General features: G+C 35.7%; 1 protein-coding gene across 2 annotated transcripts in view; it reads right to left on the minus strand.

The window, feature by feature from the left end:
* Window positions 1-23,033, minus strand: part of LOC145255695 (nitric oxide synthase, inducible-like) — a 203,244-nt gene that overhangs the window by 164,876 nt on the left and 15,335 nt on the right. For both annotated transcript variants that reach the window (XM_080114269.1, XM_080114268.1), the window contains exons 2-4: window positions 17,416-17,917; window positions 3,983-4,131; window positions 240-402 (exon numbers count right to left, since the gene is read on the minus strand). In XM_080114269.1, the coding sequence (XP_079970395.1) occupies window positions 240-402; window positions 3,983-4,131; window positions 17,416-17,700 (597 nt within the window). In that variant the 5' untranslated portion in view covers window positions 17,701-17,917. The remainder of the gene's footprint in view (window positions 1-239; window positions 403-3,982; window positions 4,132-17,415; window positions 17,918-23,033) is intronic.

Here is a 23,033-nt window from a genome sequence, read left to right on the forward strand (position 1 = left end):
TTTGTCTTTAAGTCGATTTCTAAAAGCTGTCCAACATATGCCAGCATGTAAAACGGACGTTAAACTACTGCTGTTGCTGTTGCTACTGCTGCTGATAATGGTGATGATGGTGGTGGTGGTGGTGGGGGTGATGATGATGATGATGATGATGATTTGTCAAAATGATTTCTGAGTATACATGGCCCGGATATTTAACACTTGGAACCCTCTACAATGATTGTTTGTCAAATATTCTTTACCTTTAAATTAAACCACTGTATCCTACCGACACACCGAGAGGCGTTTCTCCAAGCTGTTTTCGCTCCAAAGGTCAACATATCTGTGGTGATGTCATACAAGCCTGTCAATTGAATAGACTCTGTGTAAGTAGTGACCATTTTCATATGCTCGGGGCTTCCTTTTCTGAAAAACAACAAAAAATGTCAATTGGATAATAATAATAATAATAATAATAATAATAATAATAATAATAAGCTGAGATATTAAGAAAAACCCTTGAATGTGGAGACTAAGACACAGGAGCAACAAGCGTGGGCCAGACAAACTGCTGCAGAGGCAAACCATGAAGTGCTACATGGAACCAAGAACATTGAAGCCGCATATCTAAGTTCTCTAACCCCAACCCATCCCCCCATTACCACATCACTGCCCCCCCCCTAAAAAAAAAGAGTGAGACCAAATAGCCAAGTAGAGTCAAGGAGGAAAGAAAGACCAAGGAACTGACCAGACTTTCGCCAGATAAGTGCAAAGAGAACTGGGACCTTGGAGAGGCTTATTGCCACTCAAATTCCAGTGAAGACCAACAACTGCTGCCAACGAGAAATCAATGGCAAGCAGCTGTTGCGATAATGTAAATTTATTTGCAAATGTTATCGATAGAGGTGGAGAGTACTGGAAACCTGGGGAGACTTATCACTCAGCTTCCAAGGAACACCACAGGTTGTTTTCAAGGAGAGATCTTTGATGACCTGTGTGAAAGCTCCTTGTGAGCCAATAATAATAATAAACGACTATGTGAAAAGGAGCGAAGGAGGACGGGGGCCAATAAATGTAGAAGACTGTGTACAAGGCACAAAAAGAGACTTGGAAAAGTACATGCTAGAACAAAGAAATATTGATTATCGCAGCAAGAAACAACACCAAGAACAACAATACAGGAAACGGTGAAATCAGAAACAAAAAGACAAGAAAAGAAAAGTGAGAAGAGAAAGTGCTCCACGGTCGATTTACTAGAATAGGAAAAGAAGAGAACCATGAAAGTACCTGGATGTGGCTAAGAAAAGGACACATGAACAGAGAAACAGAATTCCTACTGACAGTTGCACAGAACAACGCAATTAGAACCAATTACATTAAAGCTAAAATAGATAAAACATAAGGAAACAATAAATGTTAACTCTGTGAGAATCACATCATAAGCGAATGCATCAAACTAGTCCAAAAGTAATAGAACAACAAACACGACTACATGGGATGGAAGTGCACTGAGAACTCTGCAGACGACTACACTTCAAACTTGCTATTAAGAAAAATGTTTTAAACACAAGCGAGAGACAGTACAGAAAAACGAAAACCACAAAATCCTTTGGGATATGGAGATACAAACAGGTAAACCCGTGCAAACAAAGACACCGGATGTTATAATAATTAACAAACAGGAAAGAAACTGCCTAATTGTAGATTTTGCCGTTCCAGTAGTCCATAGGGTGAAGATCAAAGAGACAGAAAAACGAAACAAATATGTGAAACTTGCCAGAAAACTTGAAGGAATATGGAACCGGAAGAAAACCAATATAATACCAATAATTGTAGGAGCACTAGGAACAGTCCCAAAAATCTTGGAAAAAAGACTAAGAGAAATTGAAATCGATGGGAAAACTGAGATCATGCAGCGAACAGTAATGTTGAAAACAATTGAAATCTTAAGGAAATCCCTTGAGGGCATAAACTAGTTCACATGAGCGACAAATTCTAACCAGGTATATAGAAACTGCAATAAAAGTAAAAACAAAAAGGTGCAAACAAGAGAACTGGTACACTAAAGTGAAAAGTGTCTATCCCCCCCCCTAAAAAAAAACAAACAAACTAGCGTCAGCACACTGGCACCGCATCAAATAGTCGAAGAATCAACGGATGGAAAGATTGAGGAGAAAAAGCACTAACCAGGCCTCCATTGGATGAGTGCGAAGAGGACTGGGACCTTGGTGAGGCTTATTACCACTCAAATTCCGGTAAAACCCAATTACTGTTATCAGCAAGAAATCAATGGTAAATGGTTGTTTCAATAACGCAATTTAATTTAATAGTATTGAAAGAGGTGGAGAGTACTGGAAATCTGAGGATATTTGATGTCACTTAGACTCCAAGGAATACCACAAGTTGTTCTCAAAGAGAATTCTTTGCTGATAGCCTGTGTGAAAATTCTTAGTGAATGAATAATAATAATAATAATAATAATAATAATAATACAAAGCGGTATCTTCTAAGAAGATTCCCTATCACCATTACTGTTCATCATAGCCATGATGCCCTTTAACAATATAATAAGAAAATGCCCACTCGAGAACAAATTTACTAATACATATGAAAGAATGAACCATATGTATGAGTAAACTTGTACCCGGGTTGGCATTTCTTAAAGAGAGTAACTGAATCTCTAATAACAACCGCACAAGATAACGCAATTATAACCAACTATATCAAAGCAAATATTGACAGGACACAAGAAAACAGCAAAAGCAGACTATGTGGATCAAGAAACGAAACAATAAACCACATTAGTGAATGGTGCAAAGTAGCTCAAAAAGAATAAAGCAATAGACAGAATCATTGGGAATTATGCAAACAACTGCATCTTGAATATCAAGATAAATTATATGTGTTTGATAATTACCTAGCTATAGAAAAATAGACCAGAGAAGAGAGCTTCTAATAAAAATATAAATAGAAAACTGCATATAATGAGGAACATATAAAATATATATAAGAACAAAACTATATACTGGCAGGTCGGCACTCAGGATAAAAAGAGTCCCTCACCTTTTTTTATGCACCAGACGGGAAGAGGTAAACACTGATGGAAACCTTCCTATCTTCAGACAATGCTCATCTGGAACCGTAGAGATTCAACGTCTCTATCAACTCCGCCATAAAAATAAAAATTAATATATAATGCTCATCTCAAAAAATGAATTCCAATTAAGGAATAATATATATATATATATATATATACCAATCGGTACGGACCCGACTATGGAAGATCAGATAATAAATAAACGTGGATTTATAAGATCAAAGAATCCAACCTTGATCGCCCTTTGGGGCCCGTGGCGCAGTTGATAGAGACGTTGAATCTCTACGGTTCCAGATGAGCATTGTCTGAAGATAGCGGTTTCAATCCCACCTAAAGCGTGCCAGAGGTTAATTGGTCAAAATGTGGTGAGACGACAACAACTTGACAGAGAATGCAGTTAGGAGATTCGAAGTTCCTATCCGTCGCGGTTACCACATGACGAAGGCCAGAGGAAGTTGGCCGAAACGTTGTGAACCAATAAAAAAAGATCCAAAAACAACAACTAATAAAGATGAGACTAATAGTCCGAAATAAAAATAAAAATTAATATATAATGCTCATCTCAAAAAATGAATTCCAATTAAGGAATAATATATATATATATATATACTGATGGAAACCTTCCTATCTCTGGAAGTAACACTCCAGCCACGATAGAGGCTAATCAGTCAGCCATCAGGCCTTGATGAAAAAGGTTCTGGCCCTTTATCGCCATCATTTGTAGCAAAAAATCTAGAAGAATCAGAGATTTAAAAGTCTAGCCATGGTTTTTTGTTCAAAAGAATGTGCTACTGTTGTGTTGCCACTACTCAAAATTTGAAAAGTGAAGCAAGAAATCAAATGAAATCCTAGCCGAGAAGATAAAAGAAACCGACCTTCTAGTAGCTGAATTTATTTAAAGAAACTTACTTGTTTAAATCGGTATAATATGCATCCAAGAATTCTTCCATTTCCTTTATGACTACTGGTTTTTCACGGAGCTGTCTGGTGTTCTTGCGCACAACTGGTTTCATCACAGAACCGAGGCATGCATTTCGAGGACATATCGACAACTTGCCCTTAATAATGATAATAAAAAAAAAAAAACAACAAAAATACCGGTGATATGGACGAAACAAGGTTGATTACAATTTATATAATTCTTGAAAATATGTTTTTTTTAAAATTATGACCGCAAAATAAAAAAAAATCCACTTAAATAAACAATAAATAAAAAACTAATTTTACTGCTCAGATATAAATTCACATTTTCCCGACTACAAAATTTCTTTCTTGAACTATTATGATAATAAGTAACACATTTGCATTTAGAACAACGATTCACATTGATGTTTTCTGTAATGAGGTAAGCGGAATTACTTGCTAATGGCTGCGTATTGACCTTAGAATTTTATTGTTTTAAATCAAAGAGCTGTAAATCTGGAATTCTGTCGATTAATATTATAAAATATCACTGATGTTAGATGTATGCTGACTTCACTAATAGTTACACAGATTACCTTTGGTTATGTAAAAAAGACAATTAACCAAACGATTATTTTTATTCACATTTTTATTCACATTTTCATTCAGATTTTTATTCACATTTTCATTCACATTTTTATTCACATTTTTATTTGCATTTTTATTCACATTTTTATTCACATTTTCATTCACATTTTTATTCCCATTTTCATTCACATTTTCATTCACATTTTCATTCACATTTTTATTCACATTTTTATTCACATTTTCATTCACATTTTCATTCGCATTTTCATTCACATTTTTATTCCCATTTTCATTCACATTTTTATTCCCATTTTCATTCACATTTTTATTCACATTTTTATTCACATTTTTATTCACATTTTCATTCACATTTTTATTCACATTTCCATTCACATTTTCATTCACATTTTCATTCACATTTTTATCCGAATTTTTTATTCACATTTTTATTCCTATTTTTATTTGCATTTTTATTCACATTTTTGTTTTCATTTTTATTCGCATGTTCATTCACATTTTTTTTCACATTTTTATTCACATTTTCATTCACATTTTTATTCACATTTTTATTCACATTTTTATTCACATTTTCATTCGCATTTTAATTCACATTTTTATTCACATTTTTATTCAAATTTTTATTCACATTTTATTCGCATTTTTATTCACATTTTTATTCACATTTTTATTCACATTTTTTATTCACATTTTTATTCAAATTTTTATTCGCATTTTTATTCACATTTTTATTCGCATTTTTATTCGCATTTTTATTCACATTTTTATTCACATTTTTATTCACATTTTCATTCACATTTTTATTAGCGTTTTTATTCACATTTTCATTCATATTTTCATTCACATTTTTATTCACATTTTTATTCACATTTTCATTCACATTTTTATTCGCATTTTTATTCACATTTTCATTCACATTTTTATTAGCATTTTTGTTCACATTTTTATTCACATTTTTATTCGCATTTATATTCACATTTTTTATTCACATTTTTATTCACATTTTTATTCGCATTTTTATTCACATTTTTATTCACATTTTTCTTCACATTTTCATTCACATTTTTTTTCACATTTTTCTTCACATTTTTCTTCACATTTTTATTCACATTTTTCTTCACATTTTTCTTCACATTTTTCTTCACATTTTTATTCGCATTTTCATTCGCATTTTTATTCGCATTTTTCTTCACATTTTCATTCACATTTTTATTCGCATTTTTCTTCACATTTTTATTCACATGTTTATTCACATTTTCATTCGCATTTTTATTCACATTTTCATTCACATTTTCATTCACATTTTTATTCACATTTTTCTTCACATTTTTATTCACATTTTTATTGCATTTTTATTCACATTTTTTATTCATATTTTGTTGTCACTCAGCTTCTAGGGAACGCCACAGGTTTACATCAAGGAGATATCTTTGATAACCTTTGTGAAAGTTCCTTGTGAGCCAATAATAATAATAATAATAATAATAATAATAATAAAATTTCGATATCCCAAAAAGCGCCGATTTTTCCAATTCCCAATTCCAATTCCGATTAATCATTCCAACACTAAAACACAAATATTCAACAATAATTGTTACCAAAGGCAAAATTCTTGTCCCTTCCTGGATAATTTTAGTTGTATTTAAACTTATTTTAAATCGTGTATTTAGTTACAAAACAAACTTAGTGTTCATTCTGTTGAGTTAGAATAGAAAAATTACTGTCCATAAACCTTTCACAAGGACCTTTTTATCCAAAATTGCAAATTAAACAAACGCTGGTAAAAGCAATGATATAGATGTCAACAATCGAGCGAAAATGTTATGTACTAACCAGTATTTTGTTTCGATTTTTAAACGAATAAACAAGATTAAAAAGGTTAGAATGAGCCGCAAATGATTATCAGTTTACGTTAAATTTATGTGTGAAACTGCTTTCCTGCTCGAAATTCTAAAATAATTGCTTTTTTCTTTCTGCCATGTAATCATTAAAGAAATAGAATCTTACTTTTGGAGGAGTGATTTAGATTTGCTAATCTATTATTATTATTATTATTATTATTATTGGCTCACAAGGAACTTTCACACAGGTTATCACAGGTCTCTCCTTGAAGCCAACCTGTGGCGTTCCCTGGAAGCTGAGTGACAATAAGTCACCTCAGATTTCCAGTACTCTCCACCTCTTATCATAAGATTTGCAAAAAAAACAAAAAAAAAAACAAAAAATTGCATTATTGCAACAGCCGCTTTCCACTGATTTTTCGCTGGCAGCGGCCATTATTGTTCACTGGTATTTGAGTGGTAATAAGCCTCCCCAAGTTCCCAGTTCTTTTCGTACTTGTCTAGTAGATGTCTGGTCAGTGCTTTCTCCTTGGTCTTTCCATCCTTCTTGACTCTTCTCAGCTATTTGGCATCACTGTTTTGGGGGAGGGGGTCGATGATGATGTAGTGGGGGAGTGGGATAGCATACTTTTAGATATGCAGCTTCAATGTTCTTGTTTCCATGTAACCCTTCATCTTTGGCCTGAGTCTCCGCATTCAAGGGTTTTCCTTAATATTTCAGATGTTTTCATTAATGTTATTCACTGTATCGTTCTAGCCATTCGTCTGATTTCAATTTCTCCCATTTTTTCAAGGTTTTTCAGGATTGTTCCTAGTGCTCCTACTATTATAGGCATTATCTTTACTTTCTTCATCATCCATATTCCTTACAGCTCTTTGGCTAGCTCTGTGTATTTGCTCAGTTTCTCCTTTTCTTTGATATTCATCCAGTGGTCAGCTGGAACAGCAAAGTCTACGATTCAACAGGACTTTTCTTTCTTGTTAATTATTATGATATCCGGTCTTCTTGCTTGGATGGGTTTGTCTGTTTGTATGTCCATGTCCCATAGGATTTTGTGATTCTCGTTTTCAAGTAGTGTTGCCAGCTTATGCTCGTACCATTTTCTATGTGTTCGAGATGCAGTTGTTCGCATAATTCTCAGTGCACTGCTCTTTCCACTTGGTCGTGCCTGTTCTTGTATTTCTTTTGGGTCAGTTTGCTGCCTCCATTTACTATATGGTTTATCGTTTCGTCCCTTCGTCCACAAAGTCTGTATTTGCTGTTTTCTTTTGATTTGCCGATCTTTGCTTTGATGTGATTGGTTCTTATCGAGTTATCTTGTGCTGCAGTAATTAAGGATTCAGTTTCTCAGTTTACGTGTCCTTTGTCCAAGTGTTTTCGTTATTCTCATCTTTTGTCATCCTTATGAATCTTCTGTGTAGTTGTTTCTCTTCCCACTTTTCTTTTCTCATCTTATCCTTTGTTTCTGTTTTGTTGATTTTTTTCAGTATCTCTCACTGCCATTTCAATGTTCTGTACTATGTAGTTTTCTAGTTTTTTAGTGTCATTCACAGTTTTCTATATTAACCAGTCCTCCCCCGCCGTATTTCCATTCCACATAGAGTCAGTCAATATCGCCCTTTGGATGTAATGCATTATGCATGGTCATGAGTTTCCTGGTCTTCTGGTCGAGTTGTCTCAATTTTTCTTTAGTTCACCTTATGAACGGTCCAGAGTATCTTACTTATGATACTGCCCATGTATTTATATCTTTTATTAGATTTCTGCCAAATAATTTGGTTTCTGGGAGTTTTCTTGTTCTTCTGAGGTATTCCTTTCCAATTCTTTCTTTTATTTCTGTTGCTTTGATAGCGTCTGTTCCAGAACTCCCAAGTATTTATAGGTGTCTTGTTCCCCTAGTGTTCTCATCCCCATTTGGTTGGGTAGTTCCATGCTTTTTATTGCCTCCAGTTTTTCCTTTCTTATAACTAGTAGTACGAAGTCTTCAATACCATTTGGATATCCTGGCTGAAGATCCTGGTAGTGTTTATTAGTGTCTCTAGTTCCTTTTCGGTCCTTGCAAAAAGTTTCAGATCGTCCATGTACATCAGGTGGTTTATTTTTTTCATGTATCCCGTCGTGCCCTGGTGCTCTCCAGTCTGCCATTTTTCCTATGGTTTTCTTTAGGGTTTCTTTGCTGATTTCATTCACGGTTCCTTTTTCGATTTGTTGTAACTCTTCCTTCATATATTTCAGCCATTCGGCATTTCTATTGTTGTCCCGTCGTTCTTTCCATATCTTACTTTAGTAGAATTTTGTTTCCGTTGGGTTTGGTCGTTCCGTTTTTGTTTTTCCTTTTTTTTTTTATTACATGGGTGTCACCACTTATCAAGGCCCAGAGGCCACTCAAGGATAAGGGTTAATAGGTATACATTAGTCATTGTGATTTTAGCATAGTAAACAGTGGGAATTTTGTAACTTGGATTACTTAGGGGGACGATTCAATTAGAACTTGTTCACATTGAACTTTTTCTTTTTTTTTTTTTTCATAGGTATCACCACATTATCAAGGCCAATAGGCCACTCAAGGATAAGGGTTAAAGAGTGTACAGTAGAAATTGGACAATATAATAATCATTAGTAATGAAAATTTGTTAAATTTGATAACTTATATGGAACGGCTCATCAAGAACTTATTTACGTTAGACTTGAAGACAACCATATTGTAGTCAGCCGGAAAGCAGGAAAACGGAAGACAATTTCACAGGCGTGCAGTTCTAAGAAAAAAGCTTTGTTCATGGAATCTACTTTAGGTTTAGGCACAGATAAAGAGTGGGGGGAATTATTGATAGTGTTTACAGCTAGACGAGTGTTTCTTGTGAAAGTTTTGCGAGGGGGGACCATAGATTGAAGCTCAGTCGAACACTTTCTATGAAAATAACGATACATCAGAGACAAACTCGCAACATCTCTTCTGTGAGATAGAGGTTGCAAGGAAGAGAAAAGGACATCTCCTACGAGGCTACAAAGTCTATTTTGAACTCTATCAAGGCAGGACAAGTCCTTTCTAGCAGCTCCTGCCCAGATGTGGCAAGAGTATTCCATCCTTGGACGTACCTGGCTCTTATATAAATAGAGAATTGCATCAGCAGTGAGATATCTACTGGATCGATAGAAAGATCCCACCATTTTTCCAGCGGCCTTGGCAACAGATTTGATATACGTGTTCCATTTAAGATCAGGAGTAATGGTCAAGCCCAGAAGCTTGTCAAAACTTGAGGCCTCCTGAAGACGAGAGCCATTCATTTCAATTGATGCCAGATGGGGATCAGAATGTTGATGATGTAAAGAGAGAAGCTTGGTTTTAGATGCATTAAAAGTAACCAGCCACTCCTTTCCCCATTGTACTACATGCTCAAGATCAGAGGAGAGAGAATTGGAGAGAACTTGGTCGTTTACTGTCTTAGATGTGCTACCATAAATGGTAGTGTCGTCAGCATAAATGTCTACAAATGATGTAAGGATGTGATTTGGAAGATCATTAATGTAGATCAGGAAAAGAGTTGGGCCCAGGATGGACCCCTGAGGGACACCGGCATTAATACTGTGGGCTTCTGATTTTTGCCCCTCAACTACTACTCTTATGAACCTATCAGAAAGAAATGATTTAATAATTGAGAAGACATTTCCAGCTATACCATAGCTAGAGATCTTATGAAGTAAACCTTTATGCCATACCCTATCAAAGGCCTTAGATATGTCAAGAGCAATTGCCCTAGAAAGGTTGCCTCCGTCGAGAGATTTGCTAATCCTGTGAGATATAACTGTAAGCACATCTGCTGTAGATCTAGCAGAACGGAAACCATATTGAGTGTCACTAAGAAGGTTATTTTTGTTGAGATGTTTGATTACTTCTGTATTTAACACAGATTCCAGCAACTTACTCATGACGCACAGGAGACTTATTGGCCTGTACTGAGAGGGAGATGAGCGATCACCTGAATTCTTAAATACAGGGCATACTGATGAAATTTTCCAGGGAGATGGGAAGCAATTCTCCTTAAGACAACGTTTAAATAGTTTTGTAAGTATGGGCACTAGTTCAGGTTGAAGTTTTTTGAGTACTATAATTGGAATACCGTCCAGGCCAGTTGCTTTACTGGAATCAAGGTTTTTGATTAGCTTGGCAACATCACGTACAGATATACGTATATCACATAGTGTATTTTCAGATACAGGAGGAAATATTGGGGGTTGGCGGCCTTGATCGCAAAAGGTAGAATTAGCTGCAAAGTTCTTGACAAAGAGTTTGGCTTTTTCTGATGCTGACGAGATTACCTCAGGTCCATTGATGATAGTTGGGATGGAGCACACGCTTCTGTTCAGAATTCTGTTTGCTATTTGCCAAAACTGGTGGGAACCAAGCAACTGCTCAGCTACTTTGGACTTAACAGATTGAGCATACAACCACCTTGCGCTCTTTATTACTTTCTTACAATGGTTGCTGGCAGTCCTGAAAGCGGCTATAGTTTCCATACATCTATTACGTTGGAAACAGTGGAAAAAGTGATTTCTGTGCGCAATGGCAGCAGCACATTCTGGAGAGAACCATGGCTGGCTGTTAGGTTTTTGCTGAAACTTTTTCGAGGGTATGAAACGATCAATACCTACAATTAACCATTCCGTCAGGTCTAATACTATAGAGGACACATCCTTTTTAAATATGGAATGCAGAGGTAGATCAGTTATAAATGTACGGAAGCTATCCCAGTCAGCCTTAGTGTATCGATATACTGTACGATGGAGAGGTACGTCTGGGGACTTATTACATTTCATTTTTATCTTAATTGATACAACAGAGTGGTCGGAAGATCCAAGAGGCGACAGAACAGAAACTGAACATAGTTCAGGGCAAGTTGTGAGAAAAAGGTCTAGTAGGCTTGCATACTGGCCGTCATTGTCGGGCACACGGGTGGGTTCCTGAACAATCTGAGTGAGGTCATAGGCAATGGAGAAATCATGACAGAACCTCCCCTCATCATCGGTCTTGTTTGAGTGGGTCAACCATTCGACGTTGTGAACATTGAAGTCTCCACATACGTGAATGTTAGCTGAAGGATAAGCAGATAGGACTTGGTCAATTTTCTCAGATATGCTTTTAAAGATAGTAACTCCGCTGTTGTGGGGGCGATAGAGAGTAAATAAAAATGCCGAAGTGTGAGCTAAAGCAACCCGGAAGCACATATAGGGTAAGTTAGGATCTTCCCTGGAGACGTCCCTACCACATGGAAAGCCATCTTTAATATAGGCACATATTCCATGCCCATGGCGATCTTGAGGGTCAGATTTAGAAGTCAAGTTAGAGTATCCTTTAATTGCAAACTCTTCTAGGGAAATAGCCTGTCCAATGCCAGTTTCACTTAAAAATAAAAGGTCTGGTTTAGTCTCCTGTAATTGGGTTTCAACCTCTGGAAGGTTAGAACGTAGACCCCTGATGTTGGAGAAGGAGACATGGTAGTAGGGGTCTACGTTGGAAGTTGGAGAACCAGGTTTAATCGTGTATTTTTTCTTGAAACTTGTCATGATGAAATTTTGAAATTTGTGGACTAGGTCGTCAGATTTACTTAGAGCAGGACAGAGAGGGGAAATTAAGAGAGAAAAAGAAACGAAGAATTTTTTTTTTTTATTTGTAGCTAATGATAAGGTAAAGCCGTAACAATTACCCACTAGTATGGCATCGAGAGGCCCCACCAGAAGCTACTGCATGGTCCAGAATCCATTCACCAAATGGCAATACAGCAGCCCCAGTACTTTGCACCTGCTGATAGGACAGCCTCCTTAGTGGTTAATCCAAGGTTCGGGTCCCTGACTATCAGGCGGATAACGTCAAAATTTTGGTAGAATTGGCTCTCATTGTTTTCAAATCTCCTGTTTTGTTTGCACTGTTATTATTATTATTATTATTATTATTATTATTATTATTATTATTTGGCTCCCATGGAGCTTTCACACAAGTCAACAAACGATTGGTTTGGAGACCTGTGGTGTTCTCTGGGAGCTGAGTGACAACAAGTCTCCCCAGACGTCCAGCTCTCTCCACCTCTTTCGATAGCATTTGCAAATAAATCTGCGTCATCGCAACAGCCTCATACCATTGATTTCTCGCTGGTAGTGGGTTTTGGTTTATACTGGAATTTGAGTAGCACTAAGCCTCCCCACGATCCCAGTTCTCTTTGCGCTTGTCCAGCGGGAATCTGGTATGTGCTCTCTCCTCGGTCTTTCCATCCTCCTCCTTATTATTATTATTATTATTATTATTATTATTACTATCATTATTATTATTATTATTATCATTATCATTATTATTATCATTATTATTATTATTATAATTATTATCATTATCATTATTATTATTATTATTATCATTATTATTATTATTATCATTATCATTATCATTATTATTATCATTATTATTATCATTATTATTATCATTATTAATGTTATCATTATCATTATAATTATCATTATCATTAGTATTATCATTATTATTATCATTATCATTATTATTATCATTATTATTATTATTATTATCATTATTATTATTATTATCATTATCATTATTATTATCATTATTATTATTATCATTATCATTATTATTTTTATTATTATTATTATTATTGTTATCATTATTATCATTATTATTATTACTATCATTATTATCATTATCATTATTATTATTATTATTATTATTACTATCATCATTATTATTATTATCATTATCATTATCATTATTATTATTATTATTATTAATATTATTTGTACCTTATTTTTTTTTTACAGTAAAACAAATAACCAACAATAATTACGAGAAAAATAAACCATGTCAATTTCTTCATAGAAGAAAGGTAGAGAATAGTTCACAGAGACTCGTCCCAATGTTGAGAATATTTTTCTAAAAACTTACACCATTATTAAGAAACCCATTCTTAACATAGGATGGGCTTTGTTTATTATTCTCTTCCTCAACTGTTTACTTATTTTGCCTACCAGCCGTCGATTCTTTTTCATCGTTTATGAAAATTTCCAAGAGCATGAACGACGACCAAATGCAAATGAGATCTCCCCTGTCTAGTACGCATTCAATTTTTACTTCAGTCAAAGTTGATCTGTATATGAGATACATAGATATTCAAATATTCCATTAAATCTATTTTACGTTTCAAATGCTAAGTTTGTAAAGAATTTGAGAATACTAGCGGGATCTGCAGAAATCCCACAGCGGACTCCTTCATATGTAATATAATGATGTTAGCATTCTGTGGATATTCAGTGTAAATGGAGACACTCTGACATTATTGTAGCTCTTTTGTTAAAACTGCAAAAGTATTTATCTAAGCTAGCAAGGACGCCCAGCATACCTCAGTCGTAAAATACGCCTAAATATGATATTTTAATTCATGCAGATTTCGTATATATTATTATAGAGTGAATTTTTTTCTATCGATTCTTATATATTATAAAGTATATATTATAAAATATATCCATATGACTTGGGTGAATCAGTTTGAATCGAAACCGAAACCAAAACGTACGAAGAAAAAAAAATTATCATGAGCGGCAGGAATTGTTACGCCCTATACTGATGATTTTGTAAGAACGAAACATTAGTTTCTGTAGGTAGAAAGAATAATTATTACTTACATATAATTATCAAGCTCCTTTAGAAATACTGTCTGCAGAATAATGACTGAGTCAATCAACTAGCGTTTATGCATTGTTGACGACTTCCGCTCGTGCGAACACTATATTATCGGAATTCGGCATTTATTAGTTCTTTATGCCTTTTATTCCCGTGGCAATTATTTGATGGCCCTGAGGTAGAGGTTTAACAAATGGAGCAAAAAGATGGCTTTGTGGCTAATTTCGAATTTCATGACCGGTAGGAATTGTCAATACTACACTGATAATTGCGTAACCATTAAACACTAGTCTGTAGGCATAAAAATTATTTAATTAAATATAAATTTGTGTGTGTATATATATATATATATATATATATATATAATTATTTTTTTACTATAATAATTAAATACCTACAGACACTAGTGTTTCACCCTTTCGGGATTCTTCAGTGCAGGGTGTCATGATTAACACCAGCCGAACGATTCGAACCCCGCAACACGAGACATCTTTGGCTCGATTAGCGGAGACCGTATCCATTCGGCTACCATTAACCGCGTTGAATTTTAAACATTTTATTTTTAAATTTCATTACGTCAGTCAGAGAGTTATCTAATCGTTATACGATGGTCTATGCATATATATATATATATATATATATATATTCAAAATGTACACAGTTCTCTATTTCCATAAATAAACGTTTAATAATACATCCCTCTCTCTCTCTCTCTCTCTCTCTCTATATATATATATATATATATATATATAGAGAGAGAGAGAGAGAGAGAAAGAGAAATAAATGGATAGAAAAGGAAAGAGAGCGTTTGAAAGAAAGTGAAAGAGCAGAAAACAGAAATAGTAGGATATATATATCCTATATATATATAATGATAATTTGATTACAGAAATTCCCCCGGACCAAATTAGCGTAGGTTTGCAATAACAGATGTCTCATACAAATTTAATATGTCTAAACTATTATACATAATCTTATGTAACTGTAGAATGCCGTTTCATAATATTTATTAGTTATAATAAAATGCTATAAGCCATCCTAGGAGCGCCATCAACATTATCGTGAAGACCTACAGATGAAGTAGATCGTATTTTTCCCTCTATTAAACAAGTCCTCCCACCGAACCCACTCAACACCGGGAAATATTATTCACACTACACATATACCACCCAGTCTGCCTTCGTAATTGTCTCACAAACTCATATACATACCATTACCCTTCCTTTCCCCGTTAGAAAAATAATAATTTCTCCCTTACAAACATCTGGCAAATTTCATTGGCTGGGGGTAAACAAATCACTTATTCCGGATAATAAATACTCATAAATAAATGAACACACTATACATTTACAAAACATGTCCGCACAATCCCTATCTTCTGCAAATCAACACAATAGTTAAACGCATACGTACACAAACACATGCACACACACACGCACACATCTACAAAGAGTTATGTTGGCAATTTTTTAAAACAAATATAAATACTCATACATAAATATATATATAGAAAGAGGTTTGTGCTTACTATAACCTTTTTCCGCAAATATAACGTAAGTATAAATCATGTAGAATATCCGTGTGAATATAATTACACGGAATAATAACTAAAGATGATCATCCCATGAGAAAACAGAAAAAAACTAATAGGGAACTAGTTTAAATGAATAAAATGAATGTTTAAAAGAAAATGCAAATTATATAGATATTTTGCTAGTTATTGCATATAACAAAGTTGAATTTTCTTTTTTTAAATAAATAGAAAAAAGATTTTAGTATGAATATCAACGCACACAAAAATATAGGAGTATAAACACACACACACACACACACACACACACACACACACACACACACACACACACACACACACACACACACACACATATATATATAGCGTAATAAAATAGCTTTCAAAATTCCAAAATCAAGTCTCTCTACTTGGTATTTTATAACATTTCAAAAGCAAAATTATTACAACATTGTTTCGTTTGCAATTAACAAGTCAACGTAAATAATTATAAATTTGTCGCAATTTTAGTGGCTTACTCATCAGAAAAAATCCTTTAAAAACATAGGGAAAAACATTATTTGACCAACTTACATGGTTCAAATAATCGACACACACCGCCAACATTCTTCCATTAACCAAGAGGAAACTTAATTTTGGAATTTTCAAAGATATTATATTATATATGCTCTAAAAAGATATTTATTGAGCTTGAACTGTATCAATTAGGAAAAGAAATTTGAATGGGAAAGTTTTTGATATATATATTTTTTTCAATCCATTACGATTGGCATATACAAACTGATTTACATTTCAAGTAAATGCCAAATTCCAAGATGTTGTTGTTCATCTTACTGTTTAATTTTTTCAGCATGTCAAAATGTTTAATTCTTGGCCGCAACTGTTTCGTAGCGTAGAAATCAAGAAAGATTTGGGCATGATTACATCCATCCGAAAAATCCAAAGACTTTCAGATTTGTGTAATCATGTCCAAATTTTTCTTTTCTTTTCTTTATAAAGTTAATGAGTTCTTATTATTCTGATGAGTCAGGACGGAAAATATTTAAGAATTGACATAATAATTATATGATTTTTTTCTGCGTTCCGAAACAAGTACTGTCAAGAACCAAACATTTTAACACGCTGAAAAAAAAAACAACAACAAAAAACCCCCCAAAAAACAAAAACGGTAAGACGAACAACACCTTGGGATTTGGAATATAGACTTTTTGTCATTTATTTATATATATTCTGTGGTTATATTTAACATATATGGAGCTTAATAAATAAAAGGATTGATAGAAATAAAAGGTGAAATATAATAGAATAAGCACATTTTCCCATATATATATATATATATATATATATATATATATATATATATATATATATATATATATATATATATATATATATGAGATATATATATATATATATATATGAGATATATATATATATATATATGAGATATATATATATATATATATATGAGATATATATATATATATATATATATGAGATATATATATATATATATATGAGATATATATATATATATATATATATGAGATATATATATATATATATATATATGAGATATATATATATATATATATATGAGATATATATATATATATATATATATATATGATATATATATATATATATATATATATATGAGATATATATATATATATATATATATATATATATATGAGATATATATATATATATATATATATATATATGAGATATATATATATATATATATATATAGAGAGAGAGAGAGAGAGATCAAATTACGTTATCGTTTTTGTTATGCAGCAAATCGGTATACTCTTTGCCTTCTTCACAGTATAATTTGAGAGGAAACCTGTCGGAGTTTGGTTTTATCCATCTGGCTTTCTCGTTTTTGCTATCATCGACAGTAGAATGGGGTGCATTATCCTTCTGGAAGCCCATGTTGTAGAAACCGTTGTGGAAATTATTTTCATAGTTAGTCTTCCGCTTGCAACAGCAGAAGAAAAATGTCATTAAAGAATTGCTTTCTGTGAAGGCAACATTGGTGGTCATGGCCGTCGATATCATTCTTTCGCTGGTAATTTGCTTTGCACTAAAGATATCACAAGCAAAGATGGCGTCGTTTGAACTATTGTTTTCTTTTTGCTATTCTAAGCTTTCGTTTTCCTCCCGAAGTTTCTGCTCATTTGTGTAGTTACTTTTCTTCTTCTTCTTCTTCTTCTTCTTCTTCTTCTTCTTCTTCTTCTTCTTCTTCTTCTTCTTCTTCTTGTGGATATTTTCGAATCTGACATAAAGAATAAAAAAAGAATAAAATTTTAAAGAGAAACTCAGGTGGGAAGTGAGAACTTAACGCACTCGTCATTTCAGAAGGAACAAAATATACTTTAAATTTAAGTCACAAGATATGAGGAAATTAAGATATACAAAGAAAGGTTACGAAACTAATAATAAAAAAATCAAGTCAAACATACATATAATCAAGATCTCGGCTATAAAACAAGATTCGAATCCTGAGGATTAACTGCTTACTAGAGAGAAGTAGTTACTTTAATTAAGCGTTTAAAATAATTAATAGGACATTCCATTTGGAACATTTTTTATATCTCTTTTTCAGTGAAAATATGTGCTGATTTTTACGATTACCCATTTAAAGCAACAAACAAATAAAACAGCACAAAGAGGTTTATGCACACACATAATAGTTGCTGTAAACAGTGAAATATAATAACAATATTGCTAAAGAAATTGTCTTTAATGGTTTTGTCTAAAACTGGAATGGAATTAAATGTTCGTGTGGTTAAAAGTAAAGAACCTTACCTCATGCATCGTGCGGCTCGTGTTAGGAAAGGAAAAAAAAGAGAAAATAAAAATGGCCGCCCCCTGGTATTTATGGACTGAAAATCACGTGATGTGACGAGAGGGGATGAGGGGGGTATGCAAATGAGATGTGGTTGGGTCTCTCTATAAAAGAGCCGTCTTCTTTATTTTGGGCGTCATTGTGGAAAGTGCAGAGAGAAGAGAACAGTTGGATTTGAGTTTGAGACTTTTGATCTGAGGTTGAGTTCAAATTTAACGTCAAGCTATTTCGGCACAGTGACAAAAATGGGTGACCGAGCAGGATTGGCTGGATATGGGGGACGCAGCCTTGAGAAGCCTTGTGTAATAAATTGCGAACAGACGGGCTTACCTGACAAACGCTCGAGGTGTGCACTCTGCAAAGCGGGCACGTCCAAAGAAAAATGGCAAGATGGCGGCGGCCGGTTAATATTGCCAAGTAATCACGCAAAATCTCGTGTTCTCTCGCACACACGAGAGTTCAGCTTAGCATAAAAACGGGTCACTGTGAGCAAGAAGGGAGAAGGAAAAACGTAGTCAAGACAAAGACGACGCTTCTGACGACTGAGAAGAAAAAAGAAGAAAAAGAGCAAGAAGTAGAAGAGGAAGAAGAGAACGATACATGAGAAGACGAGGTGTGTGCGGTTTTGAGTAAATCGAAACAGACAGAAAAAAAAACTCTGATTACATGTAAAGCTGGCGCTTGTAACTGGTTTCCCTGATCACATCTCCATGGAACTGCAACGACTTACTGATATTGAAACCATGAAGGTGGAGGAGATTCTAAGGCATGCTAGAGTTTTGGCGAAACAGCCTGGTGAGCTGGGGGCAGTCGCGGCTGCTGTGGCAAGCAGGAAGGAGCGACCAGTGATGAAGCAAGGCCGTGGATCTACCGGTAAATGCTTTCGATGTCAAGGACCACTCCTGATGAAAGACTGTAGGGAGCCACGGCCAGACATTATCTGTTTTCGGTGTGGCCAAGTAGGGCACATTAGCAGGAATTGCCCTTCGCTTTTGGGAAACGAGTAAAGGGGTGCTATTGCGCCAGTAGTTACCCCTTTTATACTGAACAGGCGTATGAGAGTGTGTTGCCACAGTTAGTGATCACAATCAATGGAAAGAGGGCTAGAGCTCTTGTTGATACTGGATGTACAACAACACTTATTACTACGAGCGTCGCCAATTCTTGGAATGGAACCAGCAACGTTAGAGCGGTGGCTGGCAGAGAAGTGGAATGCTGTGGAGAGGCCGATGCAAAGATTGTAGTAAGGAATATGCCATTGCGACTAAGAGTGATCGTGCTGGATAGACTGGTTGCAAGAATTGATGTGGTGCTGGGCCTGGACGCGATAGACCAACTGGGAGGAGCTACTATTGCTAAAGGCCAGGTGAAGTTTGGCAATCAGAGTGCACCGGGAATAACAGGAAGTGTAACCAGGGGTGATACCAACCAACCGTCGAAACCCCGACCATGTCTAATTGAGGATGATGACTTTCGAGCCTGCTTCGATGGCGAAAAATGGATGGTAGAATGGCGATGGACTGTGGAGCCACCTGTATTGACGAATCGGGTCAACTGCTACAAAAGCACACTGAAAGGAGCTGTGGAGCTGCAGTTTGAAAAAGAAGTTGAGAGATGAATAGATGAAGGAATATTAATGCCGTGGTCAGGGAAAGTTGAAGGAATTTTGCCACTCATGGTTGTGGTCCAACCTATTAAGAAGAAAGTTAGGCGAGTGTTGGATTTCCGTGAGCTGAACAAGTTTGTCGCTTGTCACACAAAGGACGGAATCGACGTGTGTAAAGAAGTCGTAAGGAAATGGAGGAGGATGAAGCAGGCAACTAAAATTGTGGACCTGAAGTCAGCCTACCTCCAACTTCATGTGGATGAGAAATTGTGGAAATATCAATTGGTAGAGTACAAAGGTCAAGTTTATTGTCTGAACAGATTAGGATTTGGTCTGAACTCCGCACCAAAGATAATGACGGCAGTTCTTAAGACAGTGTTCGCCAAAGACGATGGAGTGAAGAGAGGCACCTGCTCATACATCGACGATGTACTAGTGGACGAAACAGAGGTGACTGCGGAAAGGGTGAGAGAGCATATCAAAGCATATGGACTGACGACAAAACCGCCTGAGTCACTGGAAAACGGAATGGCTTTGGGATTTCGTCTACAGAACAATAAGACAGGAAAATTGATGTTTGGGCGAGGAAATGAGATCCCTGAAGCCAAGGTTGACCTAGCCAAGACAGAGCTTTTCTCTATATGTGGAAAGCTGGTTGGCCACTACCCAATAGCTGGATGGCTGCAAACTGCATGCAGTTTTATTAAAAGGCAGACTGGGACAGACAGTTGGGAAGATGCAGTTGATCAAGAAGTGCTACTCATGATACAAGAAGTCATTGCAGAAGTGAAAAAAAATGGACCCTGTGAGAGGAGAATTGCATGTAAAGGAGGGCTATGAAGGGGTGATATGGACTGATGCTAGCAGTGTAGCATTAGGGGTATTATTGGAAATAGGAGAAGTGGCTGTTGAAGATGCTGTTTGGCTAAACAAAAAGGATGATAGCGCCCATATCAATGTTGCGGAACTCGATGCTGTGATGAAAGGCATCAATCTGGCTCTAAAATGGGGGCTACAGATAGTGAACGTTAAAACAGACTCTGCAACAGTGGTGTCGTGGATTAAATCGGAGCTGTCTGGTGATAAGCGGATCAAAACAAAAGGAGTAGCAGAGATGCTTATCAAGCGTAGACTTGGAGCGCTGGGAGACTTGGTTCGAGAATTCGAACTAAAGGTAACTATTACGTTAGTTCCGTCACAAAAAAATAAAGCAGATGGGCTGACAAGAGTCAAGAAAGCCTGGCTACACAAGGAAAGAGACGGGGCTCCAGCATGTTGTGCAGTAGAGAATTTCAAAGACCTGCATAACCGGCATCATTTTGGAAAGGAATGGACCCTTTACCTGGCAAGAAAAGTAAACCTGCACGTCACAATGCAAGACGTCCAAAAGGTGGTGGAACAATGTAGGGAATGCCAATCAATCGACCCTGCACCGGCTAGACATGAAAAAGAGGAACTGCATGTTGAAGAGAATTAGCAGAGATTGGCCATTGACATTACACATTATCAACATGAACCGCATGTAACTATGATTGATTGTGGGCCTGAGAGAGTAGCGATATTGTGGAAAATCATGAATGAAACAGCAGAAGAGGCAAAGAGAGTTGTCAAGGAGGTTTTTATGGAAAGGAGGCCAGTAGAAGAGGTGTTGGTGTGTAATGGTACGTCTTTCCACTCGGAAGTTTTTAGAGACTTATGTGCAAAGTGGAATGTGGGGCTATATTTTAGAGCTGCATACCGTCCAAGTGGAAATGGAATTATAGAGAGGCACCATCGCACTATAAAAGCTGTGGCATCGAGAAGCCAGATTTCGCCCCAAGAATCAGTTTTTTGGTACAATATGACGCCGAAGGCTGGTCAAGACGAAAATTCAGTGTCGCACCGGTCTATTTTTTCTTATGAATGGCGACATCCATTGGCTGTAACACAGGGAGAAGAACAGGCCTGCATGGACATCGCAGTTGGTGAAGAAGTGTGGGTGAAACCACCCAATTCTTGTTGCACGACTCGCTGGGGAAAAGGTACAGTGAATGAAGTACTCTCCAAAAACAAGGTAACGATTGACGGAATGCCTCGTCACATTTTAGATATACGGAGAGTCTCCTTGCCATCAGAGGAAGGGTAGGTTGATGCTGATGTTGAAGTGTTTGAAGAAGAGCATCGTGAATGAAGATGCCCAGCGTAGATGGCAGACTATGATACTAATTATTGATCTTAGAGATCAAGGGGCGTGTGGTTAAAAGTAAAGAACCTTACCTCATGCATCGTGCGGCTCGTGTTAGGAAAGAAAAAAAAGAGAAAATAAAAATGGCCGCCCCCTGGTATTTATGGACTGCAAATCACGTGATGTGACGAGAGGGGGGAGGGGTATGCAAATGAGATGTGGTTGGGTCTCTCTATAAAAGAGCCGTCTTCTTTATTTTGGGGGTCAGTGTGGAAAGTGCAGAAAGAAGAGAACAGTTGGATTTGAGTTTGAGACTTTTGATCTGAGATTGAGTTCAAATTTAACGTCAGTTCGTCAAAGTATAAAACTGCATAGTGTATTTGTCTGCGCATTGGATCAGGGCAGCCTTTTTCTTGGGGACAACTAGATGCCCTGATATTTATAGGTACGATCTGCTCCTCTCAGTATCCAACGTTCTTCTGCTTGTTGCTGACCAGTTTTAAAAGCTTGCACCTTAATTTTGCACCAGCCTCCCTCTCCACATTGGCTATTTAAACAGGGGGAGATAAACTATATATTTGTTATACTACTAGACACCAGATTTATTTTAAATAGAATACAAATTCCCGAATTGGTTTTCAATTAGATCAGATATAAATCATTTTAAGAATAAAATGGATGAATTCAAGAATTAATGAGCTCCAATCCTTGTCCTGCTCTTTGTAAAAAATTTTTTTTGTTTACTTATGTTCAGCCCTAACAAGACATATTGC

Source organism: Euprymna scolopes, chromosome 31, assembly GCF_053919585.1.
Source record: "Euprymna scolopes isolate OS-2025 chromosome 31, ASM5391958v1, whole genome shotgun sequence".
NCBI classification, from domain to species: domain Eukaryota; kingdom Metazoa; phylum Mollusca; class Cephalopoda; order Sepiida; family Sepiolidae; genus Euprymna; species Euprymna scolopes.